This window comes from Sus scrofa, chromosome 15 (genome assembly GCF_000003025.6).
Source record: "Sus scrofa isolate TJ Tabasco breed Duroc chromosome 15, Sscrofa11.1, whole genome shotgun sequence".
Classification (NCBI taxonomy): Eukaryota; Metazoa; Chordata; class Mammalia; order Artiodactyla; family Suidae; genus Sus; species Sus scrofa.
Window position 1 is genome coordinate 119,971,725 of NC_010457.5, and position 12,640 is coordinate 119,984,364.

At 54.0% G+C, this 12,640-nt stretch overlaps 1 protein-coding gene across 1 annotated transcript in view; it reads right to left on the reverse strand.

The window, feature by feature from the left end:
* The window catches only part of TNS1 (tensin 1), a 195,665-nt gene that overhangs the window by 23,592 nt on the left and 159,433 nt on the right, over positions 1 to 12,640 (reverse strand). Inside the window, 3 exon segments of the mRNA XM_021075207.1 lie at positions 7,190 to 7,228; positions 7,693 to 7,716; positions 8,288 to 8,380. Coding sequence (XP_020930866.1) covers positions 7,190 to 7,228; positions 7,693 to 7,716; positions 8,288 to 8,380 — 156 coding nt within the window.

Here is a 12,640-nt window from a genome sequence, read left to right on the forward strand (position 1 = left end):
ACCCGCCACCACAGCACCCAATGATGGAGTCCATGTAGGCGGAGGCCAATAAGGCCTCCTCAAAAACCTCCGCCAACCAGGCCAGGCCACCCACCCACCTCATAGAAGCCCCAAGGCACATCCACTTAAAGGCAATGATTTCATGCCCCCCAAGCCTGAGGCCCCACTGGAGCAGGAGATGTTGCAGAGGCCCCCTGACCCAGGGCAGCACGCTTTTTTGAAAAAAAAAAAAAAAAAAAAAAAAAAAGAGAGAGAGAGTGGCTCTAAGACTGACTTGGAGGGCCAATCTCTCACGACTACTCAGTTCGGCTGTTGTATCACAAAAGCAGCCACAGACAGTACATAAAGCATTGAGCAAGGCTGTTGCAATAAAATTTTCCTTACAAAAATAGGCAGCGGGCTGGATGCGGCCCTGTTTGCTGGCTCCTGATATAACCTGTCTCCTCAGCCCAGAGAGGTGGAGCAATTTGTCTCAAAACACACAGCCCATCAGTAGCCATGGCTATCATCTCCGGACTCTCAGTGCTGGCTCTGGGGGACCTTGAGAGGGGCCACAGCCTCAGGGCACACCCAGAGCTGGCTGTTCCCCAGAACTCCAGCCCATCAGCCAGAGAAGACCCAGCTCCATGGGGCTATTAGTAATGGTAAAAATAGCAAAAAACTCTAGGAGGAAAGTAGGATTTGGAGAATGTATCTTGCCGAGATCACATAGAAGCACATGGCAGAGTAGGCCTGGGAACCTAGGTAGTGTGGCCCAGAGCCTGCTCTTTGGCCCTGCACATGTGGCCAGCTGAAAAATGGGGAGCTGAGAGTTTCAGGGTCTTTAGCCTTGGTGGTGGCAGGGGGTGGGGAGTGCACTCCATGCCCTGGGGTAACCCAGTTTAACAGAAGGGACCATCAGACAGGGCCTCACTCCCACAAAAATAGCAATTGAGACCCAAGGCCAGAGCCCACCCCACACCCCTGCCCACCCCTCACTGCCTGGGGTCACTCTCTGAAAACTCTTCCTGGACCCCTCCAGGTTCTCTCGGCTTTACCTGGGTGCCACGGCACTTGGCACCCTTCTCTGCCACCCAGAGATGGCAAGGGGGTCCACCTGCTCCCTGGCCCCACTGGGGTTCCTTGTCGATCTGTATTCACAGCAGCTGGCACACAGCAAGTCCTCTGTAAGTGTCTGTCCCACAAACTAGCAGATGCTAGTTTACCCTTCAGGCCACCCAGACAGAGCTGCCCAATGACTAAGTCCTAAGGCACACATTTATTTTTCTCCTCCCCTTCAATTTCTGCTGACCCCTAAAGTTCAAACTAAAACACATGTGGACACGAAGTCTGTGCCCTTCTCCCACCGGCTGATGTCCCTCTGCTCCGTGGCCCAGCAGCGCAGCATTTACTGACTGCGTCCCCTGGACCCCCAGGCTCACGGCTCCAGATGGCTTTGACTTTGACCAGCCGCTGGCTGGCAGGGGGAACTAGCAGGGGGTGAGAGGGAAGGAGGGAGGGAGGGCAAGAGAAGGTCAACATGCCAGGGCTGCAGCCCTCCATCCAAGACCCTGGCTTCTGTTGGGGGCCCCCTCCTCCAGCCCCTCCTGGTTCCTGCAGGCCTGGCATGCAGGTAGCATCTTCCTCCTGCCAGGGGCGCTTTACCAGCCTGTGCCAGTTTGCCCAGACTTTCCAAGGAGTCCATTAAACTCTCCTCAGTTGCCCCACTGGAATGAACCATCTGTTTCCTGCCAGTACCAGACCCACACAGTGGGTGAGCAACTCACAACTTAGATACCAACTCCATTCCTGGGTAAGCACCCAGCCCACGTGAACAAAAGTACACGTGCCGCTTTTATGAGCAGAAACCCGAGGTCAGATGGGCCACGCCACCCTGGCCGTAGTCAGGGCAGAGCCAAGCCTGGGACCACAGATACTAACTCCCATCTGCTCTGTTTGCCATTATTCAAGGCTGCAGCCCCTCTCACGCCTTCTGGCCCAAGTGCAGTGGCCTGAGCACAAGGCCAGGAACCTGAGTATAGTCTGCCCAGAACACGGATGGGACAGGACATCAGGAAGCTGGAGAAGTTAGAAATCCTGAGGTGGCTCTAGCATCAACACATTAAGGCATCGGCCTCATCAGCCCCGTTCCCACCCCTGTCAGATCCTAAGCCTCAGAGGAGGCTTCAGCGGCTGCACTTGGGGACAGGACCAACTTACCCAGGCAGAAGTACCAGGTTCCCACCAAGATGGCAGTCAACAGCCCTGGGAGTACAGGGAGCCACCCAACCCAGGGGCTTTGCTCTGGGGCTGACAGCCTGTGGATTTCAGAATCCGCCCGCCCGGCCCTGCCCTCACCTTTGTCCACCTCTACCCCCTCCCTTTGTGGGCTGGCCTGCCACCCCTTCCTGCGCAAATCAGGGGGGAGAGGCCTTCAGTCTCTGCCCCTCCTGAACCCAGAACAGGAGGGACCCTTGGGAAGATATGAGTCCACCTCCAGAACTGTTCAAAACCAACTTTAGGGGGTCAAAAAAATGTTTCCCCAAGTTTTCAGACTCAGGTTTCCATATTGAAAATGCCCCCTTGGAGCTCCCACTGTGACTCAGTAGGTTAAGAACCTACTAGTATCCCTGAGGATGCAGGTTCAATCCCTGGCCCCGCTCAGTAGATTAAGGATCTGGCTTTGCCACGAGCTGCAGCGTAGATTGCAGATGCAGAGCGGATCTGGTGTTGCTGTGGCTGTGGCTGCCGTGTTGGCTGGCAGTTGCAGCTCCGATTCGACCCCCCAGTGTGGGAACTTCCATATGCCACAGGTGTGGCTGTAAAAAGAAAAAAAAAAAAAATGCGCCCTTTTCCTATCTACTCCTGCCATCCCTCTCTCCTCCCCACATCAGTACAACATACAACCTATGCACTCCTCTCTCTTTCACTTACTCCAGGGGACTGACTGCTGAACCTTTCTGGGACTCAGTTTCTTCATCTGTAAAACGGGAATGAAAATACCCACCTGCCCAGCCAGGACCAAGTGAGGAAAAACGGGAAAGCCCCTTCTAATCCTTTCTTGGTAATTCCAAAGCCAGTTTTTAAGCAGCCCCACTGTCACCCGCCTGTGCCCGAGCCGTGCCTGTGCCTGCCTCCCTCTGCCCTCTCTCCTGCTGTTTTCCTCCTCTCGCCAATCCTGGAGCAGCTGCACCCGAGGCAGCAGGAACTGGGAAGGGCAGGAGAGGTGGGGCCAGGGAGGGTGCTTCATGTCAAACATTCCAGGAGCCCAAACCCATTCCAAGTGGCCGCTGGAGGCTGAGAGCAGCTGGACTTGAGACTGAGAGGGGGTCTTGGCCCCATCAGTGACTGGGGCCCCCCATCAGCGTTTCATCCATATCCAGAAGTGCATTTTCCTCCCAGCACAGGTTTTTGCCTGGAGAGAAAGGGCCTGCCTGCCCACTCCAAGTCAAAGGAAGACATGGGTAGGGAAGAGGAAAGAAGTAAAATCCCTGTGCCTCAATCCAGGAGCTCAAAAGTTAGAATTTCAAACTTGGAGTCTGGGTCATGCAGCCTTTCTCCGAGATCCTGTCACATTCCATTCTTCCCACCCTGCTCAACACTTATGCTGAGATATGTCCTTACCAGGCTGTCTCACTCATCTGTATGCCCTCATGCCCAGCACAGGAACTGGCACAGAGTGGGTGCTCAATAAATCTGTGTTGGGAGTTCCCATTGTGGCACAGTGGAAACAGATCCGACTAGTATCCATGAGGATGTGAGTTCGATACCTGGCCTCACTCAGTAGGTTAAGGATCCGGCATTGCCGTGAGCTGTGGAGTAGGTCGAAGATGCAGCTCGGATCTGGCATTGCTGTGGCTGTGGCATAAGTCAGCAGCTCCAGTTCAACCCCTAGCCTGGGAACTTCCACGTGCCTCGTGTGCAGCCCTTTAAAAAAAGCAAAAATAAATAATCTGCATTGTACAGCACTGCCCTGAAATACCCAGAAGCCACAGTACACCTGCCACCAAGATCTGAGAAAAGGAAGGATCCCCAGAGGGGCCAGTTCTAGTCCACTGTTTTCCCTTGCGCCAGATTTGCCCCCATCTAATCATCTGGGGAGAACCTAAGCTGAATGCTCCCCGTTGTCGTGCCTCCGGGAAGAAGTTTCAGCAGTTTCTTTCCCTGTTTGACCACTGTGACAACATCCTTGATGTTGACCTCAAGTGTCTACTGCTTCAGGCTCTCTTCCTCTCCTTCCTTCATGGAGAGGAGTCCCCAGTCCCCGTGCCCAGTAGAGACACTGCTTATGTTTAGAGGTGCAGCCCCATGTAATCACACGGAAAGGGGCAGCCTCCACCTGCTGATCAGGCATCGGCTCTCAGCCATCCTCCTGATCAGCAAACTGGGGTTCCTACCACCTTCTCAGTGCTCTGTGATTATTAAACAAGATGATGTGACAGGGATCCCACGTGGTCCCACCCCTGCCTACTGACCCTCAATCTGTGCCATACTCCCCCTTGCCCCAGACTCCAGCTCCCCCTTGCTCTCACTTCTTGGACTTGGCAGTTCCTGGAAAAAAAAAAAAAAAAAAAAAAAAAACTCTGATCTTCCCACCCCAGGACCTTTGCACATGCTCTTTACCTCTACATGGAATGTTCTTCTCCCATCCCAGCATCAAAGAGTTAATGACACTCACCCTTGCATTTTACTTCTTCAGCCAGGGTCTCATAAAACTGCATCCCTTCCCTTTTGGAGCACTTGTCTCAGTATGTCATTTTCAGGGATAATTTCATTCTGGCGCCTGTTCCTGCATTCACTCCATGAGATTAGGAACCACAGTACTGCTTGTCACTATATCCCCAGAGTGACTGGCACACAGTAGGCACATAAAATATTTACTGAATGCATACATGAATCGGCGAATGATAGAACGAATGAATGGAAAGCATTTAGCATTGTACCATGAAATGAGCAGACTCCCCTAAGTCTTTCTTTCCCCTAGCTGAATGAGTCTGCCTCTGATTATTTTTCCTCACAGACATCTTTTTCTGAATTTCCCATCAAAGTATCAGTAAGGAAATGAAGCAGCACTTCAGAGGCTCCACAAAGAATGTGCTTTAGTCTGACCCTGGGAGGTGATGCATGAGTCAGGATAAATGGGACTGGCTTCCCACAGCCTTGCCCCTGGCCCCCACGCCCACCTGCCCCCCAGGCCACAACAGCAATTCTGACCCCCACGCTGGAATCTCAGGGCACAGCGCCTGGAGGCAGAAGGAGAGCTTTGAAACAGCCACTTGACTAGGAGAGAGGAGACCAGTGAGTCCATTCTCAGCCCTGCTGCCTCTTAACTGGGACTTTGGGCAGATGGGCCACAGTCACCCCACACCATGGACCTCAGCTCCACCGTGATGAAAATGATGGGTGTGGCAGAGGTGACGCCTGAGACCCTTCCTCTGAGAACTCCAGGTCAGATGGAGGAGGGTCAGAGGGCCCGGGGGCCTGTATCCCTTCCCTTAGGAGTACTTAGCTCAATATGTAATTGAGATTCACACCTAAGGCCCAAGGGACCAGTGTCAGTTCTGTTCTATTGATGGTCACTCCTCTGAAATGTCACCCAAAGTGGGAAACACACAGCCGGGGCCTGTCACCCTCAGACCTTCCCATTGGAGAGTGTTTGAGGTCCCACCAGTCTGTGGAGATCAGCAACCACGAGGAGAGCTGAGAGCCTCCTGCGTGGTGGGGGCACCTGAAACACAGCACACTGGCCCTGGGCCCTGGGCCTGGCTGATTCTAGACTCCTGTCAGGAACCAGCAGTCAGCCTGCAACCTGGGGGAGTCCTCTCCCCAGGTAAAAGGCTGGCCGGGATGGGGGGCAGCAGCCAGGGGCATGCTCACCCCATTCTGGGATTTGCTGCTGGGGGGCTGCCTTGATCTGCACCCCACAGGCAGGCTGGCGTGGCTGCCCCAACTCTGGCTGGCTAGGAGTGGGCAAAGCCTTATGGGAAACTCTAGCTATCTCATATGGGTGATAGCAGATTCAGGGGGGCACAGCCCATGCCCACTTAGGGGACAGAAAATCAAGGCAGTGAACACAAAGGAAAGTGGAAAGTGCGCCTAAGAAACCAGAGTCTTTAAAGAAACCAGGCCACAGAGAACCAGGGCCCAGGTGGGAAGTCAGAACATCCAACACAGAGCTGAAAGGCACTCCGTGCTCACTTCGTCCAAGCCCCTTGGGTGAAGATGGGGACACGGAGGCTGAGGCTCCCCAGGCCAGCACCCCTCATCTCACCTACTGCTCTGGGTAATCATTTGAATTCTTCTCCTGATAAACCAAAGGCCTTCAACCAGATTATGCTCCCTCTCTGCCTCCCCGTGTGCGATGCGGAGTTCATCTAATCAGAGGTTAAGCCAGGAGAACGGCATGCTTAACACTTTTTCTTCCATTAGTTTTTTTGTGCTAATTCTTTGAAATGACACAATTCTGTGCATGGGTATTCCGACATGTCTCCCTGTGTATGGTGGGGGTCCCACCAATGGGAGGGGGCCATAGACTTTCCAACATCCCCAAAGGCACCCCAGATCCCACAAAGACAGGGTCCTATCGTCTATATTGACGTGAACCAGGCAAAGGCTTCAAGAGGGCAACTGGTGGCCCTAAGACAGTGGCTCTGGACCAGGAGCAATTATCCCCTCAGGCATTTGCTACGTTGGAGACATTTTGATTGTCATGAGTGTGTGTGTGTGTAGGGGGGTGTCTACTGGCTCATAGTAACAGAAAGGCCAGGGATGCTGAGAAACCTCCTACAATGCCTACAATTAAGAACTGTCTGGCCCCAGATGGCGGCAGTGCCAAGGCTGAGAAACCATGCTCTGAGCTATAAATGTGGGGCACACCCAGGAAATGGGATGATAATCCCCCCTCTCTGGTGGGGCTTGCTGCATCCCAGGGAGGCTGGCCGAAAGGCTGCCAGGGGATGGGTATTTTGTCAGCAAGATGGCACCATGCTAGCGCCTGGACACAGACCTCACCTGGACCCGTGCCCGGAGGCTGTGAGCATCTGGAGTGACAGCTGATCCCCAGGGGATAGGGTCCTGGGGAGGGGGTGTGCTATATGCCCAGGCACATGAGACCTGATCAGAGACGAGAGCTGCCCCCCTAAGCCAGGCAGAGCAAACTTGGAGTGAAAAGCCATTCCCAGCCCCAGGCACACAGCGATGCCACACTTACCTTTGGAAAGCTTGGTCACCACCTTCCCCTCATCCTCCTCTGAGGGAAGGTGGGAAGAGAGGTGAGGAGGAAGGAGAGGCAGGGAAGAGAGGCAGGTGACGAAGAGGAGAGAAAGAGCAAAAAGGAGAGAGAGACAGATTAACAGGGATTATTTCCTAAGAGAGAGAGAGAGACTTTGCTGAGAAAAGGGAGGTGGGAGAGGCCCGGGCAGAGGCAGACTCTCCAGAATAGCAGCAGGGAGAGGGTGTGGTTCACCCCGACAGGCCCCCGGGCTCCCAGGTGCACAGGTGACAGAGGGAGGGCCTGCTCTTGGGAGCAGCAGGCCTGGCGACCCGGTCACAGCCCCAGCCCCCGCCCCCACGGACTCAAGCAGGAGTGTGCTGGCCTGGTGAGACACAGCCCCCCACCCGGTGGTCTGGTGGCCCTGGCCATGCTGACACGTCCTGAGTGGGAGGCTGTGCCCAGCCGCGTGTCACACCTGCATGCCGCCACTGCACACCTACCTGGCTGGACCAGTCTTCTGGTGACTAAGGAAAAGAGCAAAGTTGGCCCCCAGAACCTCAGCCCGAAAACCAGAGACTAGGGAGCAAGTTTCGGGGCTCAGTCTGTTGGAAATGGCCACAAAGGGGCCCAGGGACCCCACTTTTCCATTCCAAACAAGAAGAAGAGGAGTTAAGTGTGACAAGGTGTAAACTCAGGGTGGGTGCGTGCATGTCTGCGTGTGTGTGCGTGCATGCATGTACACAAGTGCCTGAACCCTGGGGGATGGGCAGCCAGCCTTCCGGCAGGGAGCCAACCAACTCCAAGGAAACAGGGCACGCTTCCAAACCCCCAAGTCAGAGGACGCTGTGAGTGGCCTTGACGCCACAAGGCAACGGGCAGGAAGGCGACAGAGGGGTCTGTCCCCCTCAACCCCTGCACAGAGCCCCACCCAGATCTAAGCTCAGCACGGACATAAAGTCAGGCTGTCACCTTGTTTCCAGAAGGGTCCCTAGAACCCACCCCCTCTGGGCCCCACCCCGGGGCCACAGGGTCCTCCAACTCCCCACTTCTCCCTTTGCCTCCCCGACCACCTCCCTTCCCGCCAGAATCACTCACCACCGGTGGGATGCAACAGGATGTCGGCTGGGTTGTGGGGTTTCAGGCCCAGAGCAGACAGGGGTGTCTTGGCCAGACCTGGGGGGGAGCGCACTGTGCCAGAAAGAAAAGGGGAGACCCTGGAGTGAGCGAGGCTGGGGATGTGGGGAGAGGACCCTCCTAAGTAGGGCATGTGGGGGAGTGGGGGTGGCTGGACATGGAACAGAGGGACCAGCCCCGGCCCTCGGCTGCTGCTTCCACCCCACTGCCCTCTCCAGTCCCTGTGTTTCTCCCAGTGTAAAGGGTAAAGGGGTCAGGAAACGGCCTGCCCCTCAACCTAGAGAAAAGCATTTCTCTCCCTAGGCCCCGAGTTCCTCCGCCATGGGCCCTGCACCACGCTGTGGTTCACGCCACACACACAGGTCACTCAGGAGCTCTGACTTCCTCCGTGCTCTTCTCTCTCAACCCTCCTCCTCCCATTTTGCCACCCTGCCCCCAAACACACACACACACCCCATACACACACATACACACACACCATACACACAGTCTTTCTAAACCATGCACATAGATGGACTGAAAAAAATGGAGTATCAAGATGGTATCTCCTGTGAAGGACAGAAGAAGGAAAAGGGACCACCAGCAGAACCAACCCTGAGACCCCAGGCCCCCCCTCAGCCACACGCCTCTGGTCCCCAGACAAGCAGATTCCTTGCAAAGCCCAGGAAGAGAGAATTTCTCGGGAGTTCCCATCATGGTGCAGAGAATGAAGAGTGCAGAGAAATGAATCCGACTAGGAACCATGAGGTTGCGGGTTCGATTCCTGGCCTCGCTCACTGGGTTAAGGATCCGGCGTTGCCCTAAGCTGTGGTGTAGGTCGCAGGCACGGCTCCGATCCTGCCTTGCTGTGGCTGTGGTGTAGGCCAGTGGCAACAGCTCGGATAGGACCCCTAGCCTGGGAACCTCCATATGTTTCAGGTGTGGCCCTGAAAAAAAAAAGCAATAAATAAATAAATAAAGGATTGTTTAAAAAAGGGGAGAGAGAAGGAATTTCTCATCAGAGCGCTCTCACCCCCACCGGAACCTCAATGTTCTGGAAAGGGGAGATGCCCCATCACAATCCTTAGCCAAAAGCGCCAGCTCCTGCGCAGACCCCAGCTCCCTCCCAAGCTGCTCAACCTGGGTTGGAAGTGTCACATAACACACAAGGTCAGAAAGGGCAGTCAGGCTTTTTCCCATCAGCGAAGGACATGGCCGGGCTCCAAGCTGATCTGCAGGGCAGTTGCTATGCCCGGTCACGAGATCCCTCAGTGGCAGCTGCCACGTCTCCTAACACACCTCCGAGGAGAAGAAATGAGCTGTCTCCTGTCACAGTTCTCGGGACCCTGCAGAGGCCACGGCTGCTGAGGACACGCAGCTGCACAGATCTGTCGGAGCCCAGGGCTGCCTGGCCACACCAATGGCCTCAATGGACTAGCTGTGGCCCTTGGGTGCCCAAGAGCCACACAGCAGCTCTGGACCCTCCCTGGGGCCTTTTCCCTTTCCCAAAAGACAGTGAGTCCAATAGGAAACTAACTCCCCCAAATGTAATATTTCAATGCAAGCAATTTCAATAACTTATTTGAGTACATGCTGGTGTGTACAAAAGTGTCCACAGAAACCGAGAGGATCACGGGAGTCCAGATGGATGGGCCACCCCCCCTGCACGACCCCCCTCACTTTTGGGCCTGAGATGCCCAAAAGGCAAATACAGCCTAGGGGACAAATGCGTACGAACACACACATCCAAGCATGGGGTAGGTCTAGGCCTGCCTGCTTCTGTCTGCCCCTACTTTTCATTACACACACACACACACACACACACACACACACACACAGGTGTCTTACAGTAGAACTTATCAAGCACGTATTAATGTTTGTCAGACAAATGAAATTGAATGTAATTAATTATGGGAGAATGAACCCAGCCTGAGAGACCTGGAATGATCACGAAGCCTTTCCAGCCTCTAAGGGTTTTGCTTGTTTGTTTGTTTTGCTTTTTAGGGCTGCACCTGTGGCATATGGAAGGCTAGGGGTCGAATCAGAGCTACGGCTGCTAGCCTACACCACAGCCACAGCAACACCAGATCCGAGCCTCATCTGCAACCTACACCACAGCTCATGGCAACACCGGATCTTAACCCACTGAGCAAGGCCAAGGATTGAACCTGCATGTTCATGGATACTAGTTGGGTTCGTTACTGCTGAGCCACAATGGGAACTCCCAGCCCATAAGTTTGCATGTGTTTGCCCAGCAGGTGCAGCACAGGCACAAGTGGACCAGTAAAAGGAGGTGAAGGGACAAGGGACAGAGGCAGTGGGAAGGTCTTCTAGGCTCCACTCAGCATCTCCAGCTTCCTAATCACTCCTGTCCTCTGTCCCCAGGCATCTGGCCCCTTCTGCTGAGGCAGACGAGTGGGTGGCCCTGAAGCTGGGCAAGGCTTGGCTCTCAAGAGAAGAATTCCTTGCATTTCTCCGCCTCTGTCTCTTTCCCAACCCTGTGCATGGAGGAAACTTCTAACTTATTCCACCCGCTGGGACACCCAGGGCTGGCTGGCCAAGGGGAGGGAGAAATGGGAACAGAAACACCTGACACAACCCAGCTCTAGCCCAGCCCAGACGGCTTCATCCCAAACAGGGTGATGGCCAGGATCCTGGCTGTATGGACCCACAGGGAAGCAGAGCAGGTGTGAAGACAGGGGGTTAAGACCAGAGAGAGATTCCCTGAGTCATAAAAGGCCACGGAGCTGCCTCGAGCAGACTGCCCCAGGCTGGCACTGTCCCCTGTGTAGCCATGAGCTACATGCGGCTACAGAGCATCTCCAGCATGGCTAGAATGAACCAAGCCTAAAACGCACACCAGATTTCCAAGACTTAGTATGAAACAAGAATGCAAAATACCTCTTTATATTGATTACATGGGTTTTTTTTTTGGGGGGGGGAGATTCTTTTTTTAATGGCACCTGAGGCATATGGAAGTTTCCAGGGCCAGGGGTGGAACTGGAGACACAGCTGCTGGCCACAGCCATAGCCACGTAGGATCTGAGCCATATCTGTGACCTACAGTGCTGCTTGTGGCAATGCTGGGTCTTTAACCCACTGAGCAAGGCTAGGAATCAAACCTGCATTCTCAAGGATACTATGTCGGGTTCTTCACTCGCTGAGCCACACGGGAACTCTAATATTTATTACATATTGAAATGATATTTTAGATCTTTGGGGTTAAAAAGAACCTATATTTTTTTTCTTTTTAGGGCTGCACCTGCGGCATATGGAAGTTCCTGGGCTAGGGGTCAAATCAGAGCTGCAACTGCCAGCCTACACCACAGCCACAGCAACACCAGATCAGAGCCACAGCAATGCCAGATTGCTAACCTACTATGCAAGGCCAGGGATCAAACCCACATCATCATGGATACTAGTCCAGTCCTTAACCCACTGAGCCACAATGGGAACTCCCAATAAAACCTATTATTAAAATTAATTTCACTGGCTTTCTTTTCAGAAGACTGTAATATTTTTATTTCAATTTACCTATTGAAATAATATGTTGGATAATTTGGGTTAAATTAAAAAATCATTACAATTCATTTCTCTAGTTTCCTGTAGGTTCTCTAATGGAGCTATTACAAGATTCTATTGCTAATGTGGCTCGCGTTATCTTTCAGCTGGACAGTGCTGGCGTTCACTCCTGCGTGTCCAAGATGGCAGTTCTGCTGGCACAGGGGCCAGGCTATGGTGCTACCTTCCTCCCCTGCACAGGACAGCCACTCACCAGGAGAGCGCATGGCCAGCTCCGACTCTCCCTTCCTCATTCTCTTCCTCTCTCCCCAGGGCGAATGAATAGTTTGGGCTGGGCTCACTCAGCTTGACCCTGAAGCACCACCAGTCTCTCCCCCTCTGCCCACCCAGGGCCTCTCCCAGGGGCCCAAGTCCCTCACAGCCTGGTACTGCTCCATCACCGCTTGCCAGGGCCTCCTCCAGCTCCTCGTCACATCTCCTCTACTATAGGAAGGAACACTGCCCCTCTCCTGGGCTCATCCTGGGGCTTCTCTTTGGGTGGAAACAGCTCTGCCCTTTAGGAACGTGCCTCTCCAGGGAGAGCATCAGGGGGCTCCAGACTGAAAAAAGCTCCCGTCTGGAGGCCAAGGGATGGAAGAGATGGGGACGCGGGCATCCTGAGGGTCCTGAGCCTTTCTTTCCTTGGTAGAAACTGAAAAAGCTGCCTAAAGTGGAAGAGGTGCCTGGGTGCAGACAGATAAAGGAGTCAGAAGCAAGGATTCTGGTTTAGGGGTGTCTCAGGGACACACCAGCAAGTCACAAAGAGTCCCTTTA